General features: G+C 43.5%; 1 protein-coding gene across 1 annotated transcript; it reads left to right on the forward strand.

Annotated features, from left to right (window-relative positions):
- The first annotated feature begins 3454 nt into the window (after nucleotides 1-3454).
- Nucleotides 3455-10416, forward strand: LOC127298738 (wall-associated receptor kinase 2). The gene is made up of 3 exons (XM_051328595.2): nucleotides 3455-4518; nucleotides 7446-7610; nucleotides 9213-10416. Exons 1-3 carry the CDS (start codon nucleotides 3615-3617, stop codon nucleotides 10214-10216), a joined length of 2073 nt encoding a protein of 690 aa, XP_051184555.1. The 5' UTR covers nucleotides 3455-3614; the 3' UTR covers nucleotides 10217-10416.
- Nucleotides 10417-12702: the final 2286 nt, after the last annotated feature.

Genomic DNA, 12702 nt, shown 5'->3' on the forward strand with positions numbered 1-12702 from the left:
GTGGAACTTTGTAGAACTGTGTAGTGTGCTTGAGTGAGCGAATGTCCGTCCCTACATATCATTGATTTCCTTTCTAGCGTGCCTTTTCCACTTAGTCTCCCCTCATGCCGTGATTCAGGAACACCAATCGACTTAAGGTCAGAAATGAAGTCAACACAGAACTCAATGACCTCCTCTGTTCCATAGCCCTTGGAGATGCTTCCTTCTGGCCTAGCACGGTTATGAACATATTTCTTTAAGACTCCCATGAACCTCTCGAAGGGGAACATATTGTGTAGAAACACAGGACCGAGAATGGAAATCTCCTCGACCAGGTGAACGAGGAGATGCGTCATAATATTGAAGAAGGATGGTGGGAACACCAGCTCAAAACTAACAAGACATTGGACCACATCATTCTGCAACCTCGGTAGAATTTCTGGATTTATTACCTTCTGAGAAATTGCATTGAGGAATGCACATAGCTTCACAATGGGCAGTCGAACATTTTCCGGTAGAAGCCCCCTCAATGCAATCGGAAGCAACTGCGTCATTATCACGTGGCAGTCATGAGACTTCAGGTTCTGGGATGTTTTCTTCTCCATATTTATTATTCCCTTTATATTGGAGGAGAAGCCAGACGGGACCTTGATACTGCTCAGACATTCAAAAAATATTTCCTTCTCTGCTTTTGTAAGAGCGTAGCTGGAGTAATAACGTCCTTTATCTGTCTCATGCAGTTTTTTGGGGTCTTTCATACGTTGCTGGTCCTTCCGTGCTTTTGGTGTATCTTTTGTCTTCCCGTACACGCCCAGGAAGCCTAGCAGGTTCACGCAAAGATTCTTCGTCACGTGCATCATATCGATTGAATAGCGGACCTCTAAGACTTTCCAATAGGGTAGATCCCAAAATATAGATTTCTTCTTCCACATGGCCGCGTGTCCGGCTGCGTCATTCGGAACAGACCGTCCGCCAGGACCCTTTTCAAATATTACTTCTAGATCCTTGACCACACCAAATATAGCAACACCATCACGATGGGGAGGCTTCTTCCGGTGATCAGCCTCACCATTGTAATGCTTGCCTTTCTTTCTTACGGGATGGGTATGCCTAAGAAATTGACGATGCCCCAGGTACACGACCTTCTTACATTTATCCAAATAATCACCTTCGAGCTCATGTAAACAGTGCGTGCATGCATTATATCCCTTGTTTGACTGTCCTGAAATGTTACCAAGAGCAGGCCAATCATTGATGGTTACGAAAAGCAATGCTCGTAGGTCAAATTCCTCCTGCTTGTGCTCGTCCCACACAGGTACACCTGCTATGGACCACAGCTGTAGAAGTTCTTCGACTAATGGCTTCAGGTACACATTAATGTCGTTGCCGGGTTGCTTCGGGCCTTGTATGAGCACTGGCATCATAATGAACTTCCGCTTCATGCATAACCAAGGAGGAAGGTTATATATACAAAGAGTCACAGGCCAGGTGCTATGGCTGCAGCTCTGCTCTCCAAAAGGATTCATGCCATCTGTACTTAGACCAAACCTTAAGTTCCTTGCATCCTCTGCAAAGTACGGAAACTCTCTATCGTTTTTTCTCCATTGGAACCCATCAGCAGGGTGTCTCAACATCTCGTCTTTCTTACGGTCTTCTTTGTGCCATCGCAACAACCTAGCGTGCTCTTTATTTCTGAACAAGCGTTTCAGTCGTGGTATTATAGGAGCATACCACATAACCTTGGCAGGAACCCTCTTCCTGGGGCGCTCGCCCTCAACATCACCCGGGTCATCTCGTCTGATCTTATACCGCAATGCAGTGTACACCGGGCATGCATCCAAATTCTCGTACTAATCGCGGTAGAGGATGCAGTCATTAATGCATACATGTATCTTTTGCACATCTAATCCTAGAGGGCAGACAACCTTCTTCGCTTCGTACGTACTAGCGGGCAATTCGTACCCCTTGGAAGCTTCCTCTTAATTATTGTCAGCAACTTTCCAAATCCTGAGTCAGTGACACCGTTCTCTGCCTTCCATTGCAATAATTCCAGTGTGCTGCCTAGCTTTTTATGGCCATCTTCGTAAGTTGGGTATAACAATTTGTTGTGATCTTGTATCATCTGATCGAAGGCCAACCTTTCCTTTTCAGTTTCACATTCTCTCCTTGCATCAGCAATGGCCCGACCAAGATCATCATCAGCAGGCTCATCTGGTGCCTCTTGATCTTCTGCTTAATTGTCTTCATCCTTCTGCAGTATCACCGTATTCAGGGAACATGGGATAGCTGTCATCATCCTCTTCCTCTTCTTCATTGTTTTCCATCATAACCCCTCTTTCTCCGTGCTTGGTCCAACAATAGTAACTGGGCATGAAACCGGATCGCAGAAGGTGGCCATGAATGGTACTCGAGTGAGCGTAATTTACGATATTCTTACAGTCAACACATGGACAATACATAAAGCCACCATGTTTTTTGCCTCAGCCACGGCCATAAAATTACTCAGGCCCGAAGTGAACTCGTCAAAGCGTCGGTCAATGTACATCCATTGCCGATTCATCTGCATGATATAATTAAGCTTATCAAAAACCATTACAGAACATCACGATTAGTGAAACGATGTATATATATATACACATGCATTTTATCAATTACAAATGAAAGGATAAAGTTGTTAACCTCGATGGAGAAGAAAAAAGCAAGTTAAGTGTGGCTTGATTTATGTGAATTCAAGTGGCAAAACCTCTTAAGCATTTCATCGAACACCTCTTATGCACGTGAAGAGAGCAAAGCAATACACCCCTCTTGTGATAAGAAGTGAAAAAATGGCTAAGTGTGGCTCACACTTGGACATGGGCAAGGTTATATAGGCAGACCGGGACTTTGTCCCGGTTGGTAATCCGGCCTTTGGTCCCGGTTTGTGATACAAACCAGGACTAAAGGCATCCGAGCCCTGACACAGCCTGCCGCGCCCTGCCGATGGGCCTTTAGACCCGGTTTGTATCACAAACCGGGACCAGTGCCCCCCATTGGACCCGGTTTAGTTCAAAACGGGGACATTTGCTCCCAGAGGCTTGGGACGAAAGGCCTCTTCTCCACTAGTGAAGCCTGAAGAAATAATACAATCCGTGGTAAAACGAGAAATTAGAGTGGGTAGTAATGAACACATCAACTTTTGTAAAGATACCTTGTGTGGTGGAATCATATGGTTGGTTGCATGCAGGTGGCTAATCTTGCACGGTGAAGTCACATTCTCTGTTGTCACGATTAACTGCGACAGATTGAATCGGGATTATGTTTAGCCAAGTCAAGACGACTTGTACTATTCCATGGTATCATTTTGTTTAGTTGTCTTTTTTTACATGGAGACACGCGCTTGTTTGGGTCAGTCTTGATTTTTTTTTAGGAGTGTGCAATCAGCACCAGCATGGGCTTTTCATTCCCGCTGATTTTTTTTGAATCATTCTCTCTCATTCCTGGACAAGGTCGGTACACAAGTGACTAGCGTAACTTGTTGTACTGCTAGACATGAATGGGCAGGGGCAACATTTTAGCTATTTAAACACGGGGAGGGTTGCTGTGGGATCACTGCAGTCCAGGCGCGCGCGGGGAGAGCGAGAGCGAGAGAGCTAGTGATGTCGAGAACATTACAGTTGTTGCTACTTCTTCTGCTAGGAGCAATAGTTAGCGCGGATGCTGCTTCCCGCGCTCGTAAGAACATCGCCGACGGCCCGCACAGCTGTGGCGGCGTGGATATCCCCTACCCGTTCGGCATCCCCAATGACAACGGCGAGGTCGACTTCCGGGAGGGGTTCCATGTCACTTGTGACGCCGGCGAGCCGGTGCTCGCCACCACCGGCGATAAAATACCGATTCCGATCGGCAACTTCTCTGTTGAAACGGCGCAGGCCATCGTGTGGCTGCCTGTAGCCCGGCAGTGCTACGACTCCTCCGGCAATCGGAAAGAGCCAGAGTACATGAGACTAGAGTTCAACACCGACGGCGTGTACCGTATCTCCCACGAGAGGAACTACCTCTTTGTCCTCGGCTGCAACACCGTGGGCTTCCTCGGGAGCGAGCCGGACAACAACACTTACGCCCAGTTCACTGGCTGCCTCTGCTACTGCAACAACTCCCAGAGCGCGGTGAGCGGTGCCTGCTCCGGCGTAGGCTGCTGCCACAGCGACGTCCCGCCAGATCTCGTTGACAACGCGGTCTTCTTCGACGGCTACAACCACAGCCACAAGCTCGACTTCAGCCCCTGCGATTATGCGTTCCTGGCGGAGAAGGACCATTACACCTTCAACACCACCGACCTCAAGAGGAGCCTGGGCGACGGCCGGAACCCCTGGTCGATGCCGGTGGTCGTCGACTGGGCTATCCGGGACAGCCTCACGTGCAAGGAGGCGAAAAAGAAGGACGACTATGCCTGCAAAAGTTCCCACAGTTCCTGCCTCAACGCCACCAATGGACCTGGATATATCTGCAAGTGCCGCAAGGGCTACGAGGGCAACCCCTATGTTCGCAATGGTTGTACCGGTAAGTTCATGTATTTGGTTTTTTTCCGTCAAGTGAAACATACTACCTCCGTCCCAAAGAATAAGGCGCACACGTATTGCAAGACGAACTTTGACCATAAAAGTTGAGCAACAAAATCTTGGTTATATTATATATATGTAATTAGTATCGTTGGATTCGTATTGAAAAACACTTTCTAATGATATTAATTTTATACAAACAATCTTTATATATTTGAAGTAATACTTAGTCAAACGAAAAGTACGTAAAACGAGGACGCCTTATTCCTTGAATCTGAGGTAGTAGGAACTAGTGAGGTTATAATTAGTATCTAATAACTATTTTTTGTAGGGTCCAAATTAGTTTATGCATAGGAGGTATCATATAGTGTTCACCAATTTTTTGTGATATCAATTCGGTGAACACCATGTAGCTCCGCCACTACATGCAAGCGCAAATTATTCTTTCTATCAATGCCGGAGGCGATAGTTTAACTTATATGTGATTAATTTAACCGCAAAAAAGAACCTAAGACGGAATTTGGCAGCTTAATTAGCTTGGCGTCACAGACATAACTGAATCATCAGTGTGTTATGTTTGTCCAAACGCCTCTAAAATGCTCAATCCAGTCATAACTACTTTGCATTCTAGGTTTACTCAAAGTCAAATTTTGTTAAGTTTGAACAAATATTTAGTAAAATATATCAACATCATTTTATGCTATTAGAATTGTCATAAAATATATTTTCATGTTAATTATAGATGCTGTTTTTTCCTACGTACATATACTTCGTAAAACTAGACAAAGTTTGATTTTGACTAAAACAAAAACACATGGTAAAGAAAAACAGATGGAGTAGTACTTTCGCCTGGTCATGGCCTTAGGTTTATGCACCGGTTTCCAATGCCAATTTTCCGAGGATGCAATTTATTTTACGTATCTTGCTGTAACCAGCTTAAAAAGTTGAGTAACATATTTATTCACATAGGATTTTTCATGTTTTATATGGAAGTTCATCACCAAAACTAGACAAACTTGAAAATGACAATTTGTACCATTAGGTTTCTCTTGCGAGTAAGAATGATAAGTTCTGTGTCGACGGCCAGGTTTCGGCTGTAGGCGTCCAACGACTATGCCGACAGCCTCGACCTTTGACCGTCAGAACAATACCGTTTTCCTGTAGTGCCAGTGTATTCATGGTTAATATTTTTAACTAGTGGCAACCGATATATCTGGTTACCAATAAATACCAGAAAAATGCATTTTACCTCCTGAATAACTTTTTAAAATATCAATATATTAACATTTAAATATAAAGCATAAGCGCTTACCTTAAGATGTCGTAGCGAATCACTTTGTCCTCAGTATGTCCCTATTCTATAAGCAGACTTGTGTTTGACCCCCTAGATTCTAATTATATTCTTTCTATGAGTAGTGAGAGACTGGACGGTGCAAAAAAAAAAATCAGCAGATGCCATAAAGATAACACAATCACTTTTTACACTAAGCGTTTCAAAAAAAAAACTTTTTACACTAACTGAATGGTCCGAGAGACTGAACTAGTGCAAATCTTGGTCGCCAAGAAAAATCCCAATCCCACAAAGAAAGATTAGAGTTATCGACGTAATTTAAGGCATGGAAGTGTGTCTCTTTGCCATAGGTTGGCTTGTCATTAATGGGAGTAATCATCCGAATCGTTGTAGAATTAAAGCACCTTGCATTTCCCATTCACAAGGACTTGATTCTATGTCCAAACTTCACATACAAGAAGAATCTTTGTAGAATAAATAAAATATGTATTTTAAAAAATGATAATAAGACGAGTTAAAGGTCATAAATAAAAAATCAGAATCTATTCTAAAAACATCCTATAATTACAAATAAAGTTAAAAACCAGACTCTTAACAAAAAATATAGGGGTAATTTGCGTATATTCCTCATATGGGTCAGCACAAATTCCACAATGCCTTTACCGTGTTACATTACACACTAAATGCATAAGTCAACAAATATAATCATAAAGTCAATGTGAAGAATGAGTGAAAGAAGGCATATAAAATTTTCTAATATGTGGTCTAGTCCACTATAAACCTTGGAATGTGTACTCTCGCCCCAACAATAAGTGCATTGATGAAAATTTAGCAAATTGTGATAATTTTATGAATGCTCAAAATTCATGGGTTTCTAAATGCTTGTGACTTGTCCATTTCTTAATTTTCAACGGTTCTAACATTCTTGCTTTTTTATATCTTTCTAACTTAGCCTCCATTGTCTTAAAAAATATAAATATTAATTTATTCATGATATTTTAATTTTTGTTGCTTATTTCGACTATTAAACGGTTATATGCAGTTTATACGCTTGCTTAACTACCACATGGGCACAGGCCCCACCATCTATTGTATGCCTCTATTAAAGGACCAAAGTTGTTCAATATACTGTATAACGCAAACTTCAGATCGTGCAGCTTTGGAGTAGATCAAATATTAAGTTGGTCAGGGCCCCTTTGGTTTAAGGATATTTGACATGAACTTTAGGGAATTCTATTCCTTGTCGGAATCATTCATATAAAACTTATTTTATTTGTCGCATGGGGAACCATATGGATTTTTCCTAGTCTAGTTTGCACATAATTTTAAAGAATTGGAGTTCTATTATGTTCAACCTCATGGAAACCTCATTAATTTGTTTGACAACTATGGCATAGACTAATCATGAAGTTTTTTATTTATTTTTCTATGGTGCGACCTTGTGCATATATTTAAATTTTGTAGGATTAGCCATGGCATTTAAATTTAATCATTTTTGGATGCCGTTAGCTAAAGAAGCCCTCAATATGTTTGGGAGAATAATAATAGATTTTTTCGATTTTTCCCTATATACTGAATACAATCAGTTCAATAGGGTGTTCTGATGGTCTGATGGTTGAAATTGATACGCAATGCAGATATAAATGAGTGTGAGCGTATTGGCCCTCACTACCATTGCAAGGGAGACTGCAAGAACAAACAAGGTTACTACGAATGCACATGCCCCAAGCACACACGCAGTGCTGATCCGTACAGAGAAGACTGCCGCCCAGATTTTCCACGCCATGCGAAGATCATCATAGGTATGTACACGTGTGAGATCGATTCACCCACAATGGAATGTATATAATGTATCGTTTAAACTGTAGCACAGCTTTGCAGAATATTTATTCTGTAATATGTTTGTTTGGATTCATGGCTCACTTTTTGCATTCCTTCAAATGATACGATGTACTGCCTCTATTATATGTCGCCTGCATAACTTTAGTAATTGTTTTTTAATGAGAGAAATTTCTTAGTTCGTTTATCTGCCACATTTTAGAATAACGATGTTTTGAACATAAACATGCATGGTATAACATATAACTTTGACCACTAGTTCCCCTATAAATGTGTTAAGGGGAGAAACCATCTCATAGTCGTATGATAAAATTAATCTTTAAAGTAACAACTTTGTTCATAGACCGGAGGTTTGACATCTTTTCGGAAAAATACACATTATGTTAATACCTCTACTTGCTGGAACTAATTGACTAGAACGAAGGTGAATAGAGGAATCTCAAAAATTAAGCCTGAAAAGCTTAACTTGCCAATTAAACTAGATGACTGTAGGTAACACTAACAAACACAAGGAACAATCCCTCAAACAAAAAAACACAAGGAACAATATGCATAATAGACAATAGATTATGTCAGAAATCTGTGTGGTTACAAATACCTAGCTGCGACCAAGAAATTTTGCCACAACGACCTAACTATGTGCTTGCGGTATACCTTGGGGTAGGCGATCTCTAGCTCTCATAAACTTCTTCGCCTCATGGCAACCTTGATGACTCCCAATCAACCGTCTAGGGGGCGCCCACTTTAAACGGTAACAAGGACTTGACTAGTACAAGTGGAGATGAGACTGAGCACTCAACTAGCTAATGAAGTACTAGAGTCTAGAAGGGGGAAGCTGCGAATAGCCATCACTCAGGAGGAGTTAATTACAAAGAACTCCTAAAAAACCACCTCTTACTTGGAGTACTCAAACATCCTGGTTAGGTTCTGAACAATTTTACCTAGTTCTAGGATTCTAGTTTAAAAAAAGCTTAGTTCTAGGATTCAAAATCCGACAACTGTATTCCATGATAATTTCTCACATGGAAGCTCTACCGGCCGAACTGTTTACCATGTCATTCAAACCCGAAGAAGTCCAAGATATGACGGGCTAAGACCACACTTACTCAGAGGTACTAAATGGAAACCTTAGTCTCTCTCTCGAAGCTAACCATAAAACGGGGTGATACTCTACTTGTAGAGTTGCAGCTGTACCCGGTTAGCTTTTCCTTTGAGGCCATGTATTGTCTATATCATGTGTAGACTATCACAGTATCAGACTGCCTTTACTTTTATGGGTGTTGTAAATAAGATATTAGTGTCCTAAGTTATAGTATTTACATAAGCCTAAGAAATGCGAAGAAATGCACTGGTCTATATTTTCAGTACATGGCACACTGCAATTGAATGTTAAGACTGTATAATTCTTCTTTTCCATATTAAAACCTTTCTACCTTTTTTATTATCAATCACCATTAACAAAAATGATTACCTTGAGTATTTTCTTACTCCTACATTCTAATGTATTTGTTGGACCAAGAACTTAAACGATAGTAATAGTTGATATAATTACTTGTTTTATGCAGGTGCAATAGGGGGTCTTTTCATTGTAGCAATTATGGTAGGAATCTGGTATCTTATGAAAGAGAAAAGAAAGATGAGAGAACATTTTGTAAGGAATGGTGGACCTACACTGGAAAAGCTTGATAATATAAAGTTATTCAAAAAGGAAGATATCAGGAAAATTCAGAAAAGTAGCAACATTATTGGAAGAGGAGGCTTTGGTAAGGTCTATAAGGGCTGTATTGGGGACAATAATCAGCTAGTTGCAGTGAAGGAGCCTATCAATGTTAACTCAGCAAACAAGGAGCAATTTGCAAACGAAATCATCATTCAGTCTCGAGTCATTCACAAAAACATTGTCAAGCTCATAGGTTGCTGCTTACAAGTTGATGTCCCAATCTTGGTCTATGAGTTCGTGCCCAATGGCAGCCTCCATGATATTCTCCATGGCGATAGAAGTATGTCCCTCAATATGGGGCTACGTCTTCAAATTGCTGCAGAATCCGCAGAAGGTCTAGCTTATATGCATTCAAAAACCACTGCCACAATCCTGCATGGTGACGTTAAACCAGCAAATATACTTATACATGATGAGTTTACACCAAAGATCTCAGACTTTGGTATATCACGGTTGATTGCAACAGATATGCAGCATACTGGACATGTTATTGGTGACATGAGTTATATGGACCCAGTATTTCTACAGACGGGACTTCTAACAGACAAGAGTGATGTCTACAGTTTTGGAGTCGTTCTCTTGGAGCTCATTACAAGGAAGAAGGCCTCGCATTCTGATAACAACAGCTTACTAAGGAATTTTCTTGATGCCTACGGAAAGGATAAGTCTGTGATTGATCTCATTGACAAGGAACTTGCAGAGGTAGATCGAGAGATTCTTAATGGTTTAGCACAGATGATTATGCAATGTCTAAATCTCGATGTCAGCCAGAGACCAGAGATGACAGATGTAGCTGAGCGTCTCCGTGACATGGTGAAGAGGTATCGTAGTGGTATCATTGCAACTTAATACATGACCAAGTTGAGAGAGAGAATGATTGGGAAATGGTCATGCATTACTTATATGCTATATATTGTGCTAATCAATCTCCTCAACAGAAGCTAATAAGCTATAGGAGGAGATATGTACCTTGGCTTGAATAAATGTCTGTATGTACGTGTGTATATTGCTTGTAATGGTTATTCTGGTGTGCTGGGTTTATTTCATAAGTTGTTGCATATATTGTGTCATCTTCCCCAAATCACATGAACATATAAGACTTACCTAAAAAAAGTATGGGCGGTTGGTACATACAATCTCATGTCCACTATTTACATCTGGAAACTGGCCGAACTAATGCAAGTTAGATATTTCCAACTAGATTAGTTAGTAACAGAACATAGTTGAGATGATTCTTATATATATCTTACGGAATGGGTGAAAATAGAGAGAGGGGCAACTTGCCTAGGGGCTACGTGCCTTTGTTTTTTTTTTTGGTGACTATTTTTGTCAAAATCTTTGTGTAGAATAAAGAATGCAATTTTCATTTGATGTATACATGCACGGAGTTTCAAGAGTGATAAGAGCATCTCCAGTCGCGTCCCCCAAACCGTCCCCCAAACCGCGCCGGATTGAGCGTTTGGGGGACGTGTTTTGTTCGTGCCGCCTTTGGGGGACGTCGCTCCCCAGCCGCGTCCCCCAAACGCCTCCCCCAAACATTTAAATTACTTTTTTTGGCTTTTTATTTCAATTTCCACAAACTAATACATAATTTGGAACGTGGTTTACACGAAAACATAATTGGGAACGTGGTTTACCACAAACTAATACATAGTTTGAACCGTCGTGGACACAAATATAAAATTTTGCAAAGAAACTAAACCTAACTAGGCCGTGCATCGAAGGTTTCCTGTGTTCGCTGCTAAGAAAGAACACTCGAGGGCACACTCAGTCACCTAAACTGGAAAATCCAGCGGGAGGATGGTGCCCTTATTGGTTCTACCGATGAAGCGAACAGGCAGAAACCTCCGTGCACGTATTCGCTGCGAAGAAACAACACTCATTCAGTCATCCTCCTCGTCGGTGCTGTCGCCCTGGTAGTCCCGGCGGCACCGCGTCTCGTCGAAGACCTTGACGCTCATGTCCCTGTCGCCGAAGTAGGAGAACAGGAGGATGAAGCCGGCTTGGAGGCTGTGGTGCCGCGCGAACTTCTCCCAGCCGATGTGGAGGTACATCTTGCCGCGCGCGTCGTAGATCACGTCGACGATCCACCGGTAGTAGCCGCACGCAGCCTCCCGCAGATGCATCGTGCGCGGGCGATCGTCGCCGGCCACGTAGTCGGCGAAGGAGTCCGGCAGCCTCTGGATGCCGCGCGGGTCGCCCTTGAGGACGAGGACGAACTCGAACTGGCTGGCCGGCTCCACGTCCATCTCCGACGATGATGAAGCCGGCGGCGTGGAAGGCGACGGCGAGCGTTCAGCTATGCCGCGGCCACGACCGCGGCCACGACCACGGCCGCGGCCGCGAGGTCGGCCTCCGCCTCTACCAGACATAGCGTCGAGTCTTGTTGAGAGATGGTGGCGGCTAGGGTTTGGGAGAGAGGCGCTAGGGTTTGTGTGTGAGAGGGACGATGGGAGGCGCCCCTTTTTATAGGCCGGAGGGAGGCGGAGGAGCGGTGGCGCTCATTAACGCCGGCACGCAGAGCTAGGCGCGACGGGACGCGTCGCTGCGTCGCTGCGGGAACTGCACCGTCGCTGCGTCGCTGCGGGAACTGCACCGTCGCTGCGTCGCTGCGGGAACCGCACCGCCAATAACTTTCGTCGCGAGGTAGGCGACGGTTAGGTTAAAAATTAATTGTGCCGCTGACGAGTCGGCCCCGCCACTCCCCGCCTCGCTTTTCGTTGTGTCCGGCGTCCCCGGTGCGTCCCCTGTGGGACGGGGACGGGCTCGGGGCGCCGGACACCGAATGGGGGCGCGCCGGACAAAAAAGGGCATTGGAGGACGCGGCTGGAACGCTTTTTTTATCCGGCGCGCCCCAAATCCCTTTGGGGGACGGTGTGGGGGACGCGACTGGAGATGCTCTAAGGTTACCGTAGAAGCAGACAGAGGCATCACTATCGACGGAACGAGGTCTGAAGCTTCTCACCGGCGCTCTTTGAAGCTACACATGCAGCTTACTATGGATTACGACAAAACAACGACAGCCGGTGATTAAGAGCAGCCCGTTGCATTTCCCAGAACAGTGAGGCAAAAATTCTGTTGATTGCGTCACTATGCTTAACTTTTCTTTTTGAAGAACAAGCAACCAAGGTTGCATTTTAAGAGTGAAAAGGAGTTTTTACAAGATTTCATCACACTCAAGGCCTCGGTCTACACTGCTACTACTACTCACTTACTCCTCTCCTCTATCCACTGTCAGTCTGCTCATTGCCCGCAGTTCTGGACCTTCAGAAAGCTCGCTGCACGACCTGCTGCATGGTTGCACTTCCTCTGTCAAAGGTCCTTGCATTTCTCTC

The sequence above is a fragment of the Lolium perenne genome, chromosome 5 (assembly GCF_019359855.2).
Source record: "Lolium perenne isolate Kyuss_39 chromosome 5, Kyuss_2.0, whole genome shotgun sequence".
NCBI lineage: Eukaryota > Viridiplantae > Streptophyta > Magnoliopsida > Poales > Poaceae > Lolium > Lolium perenne.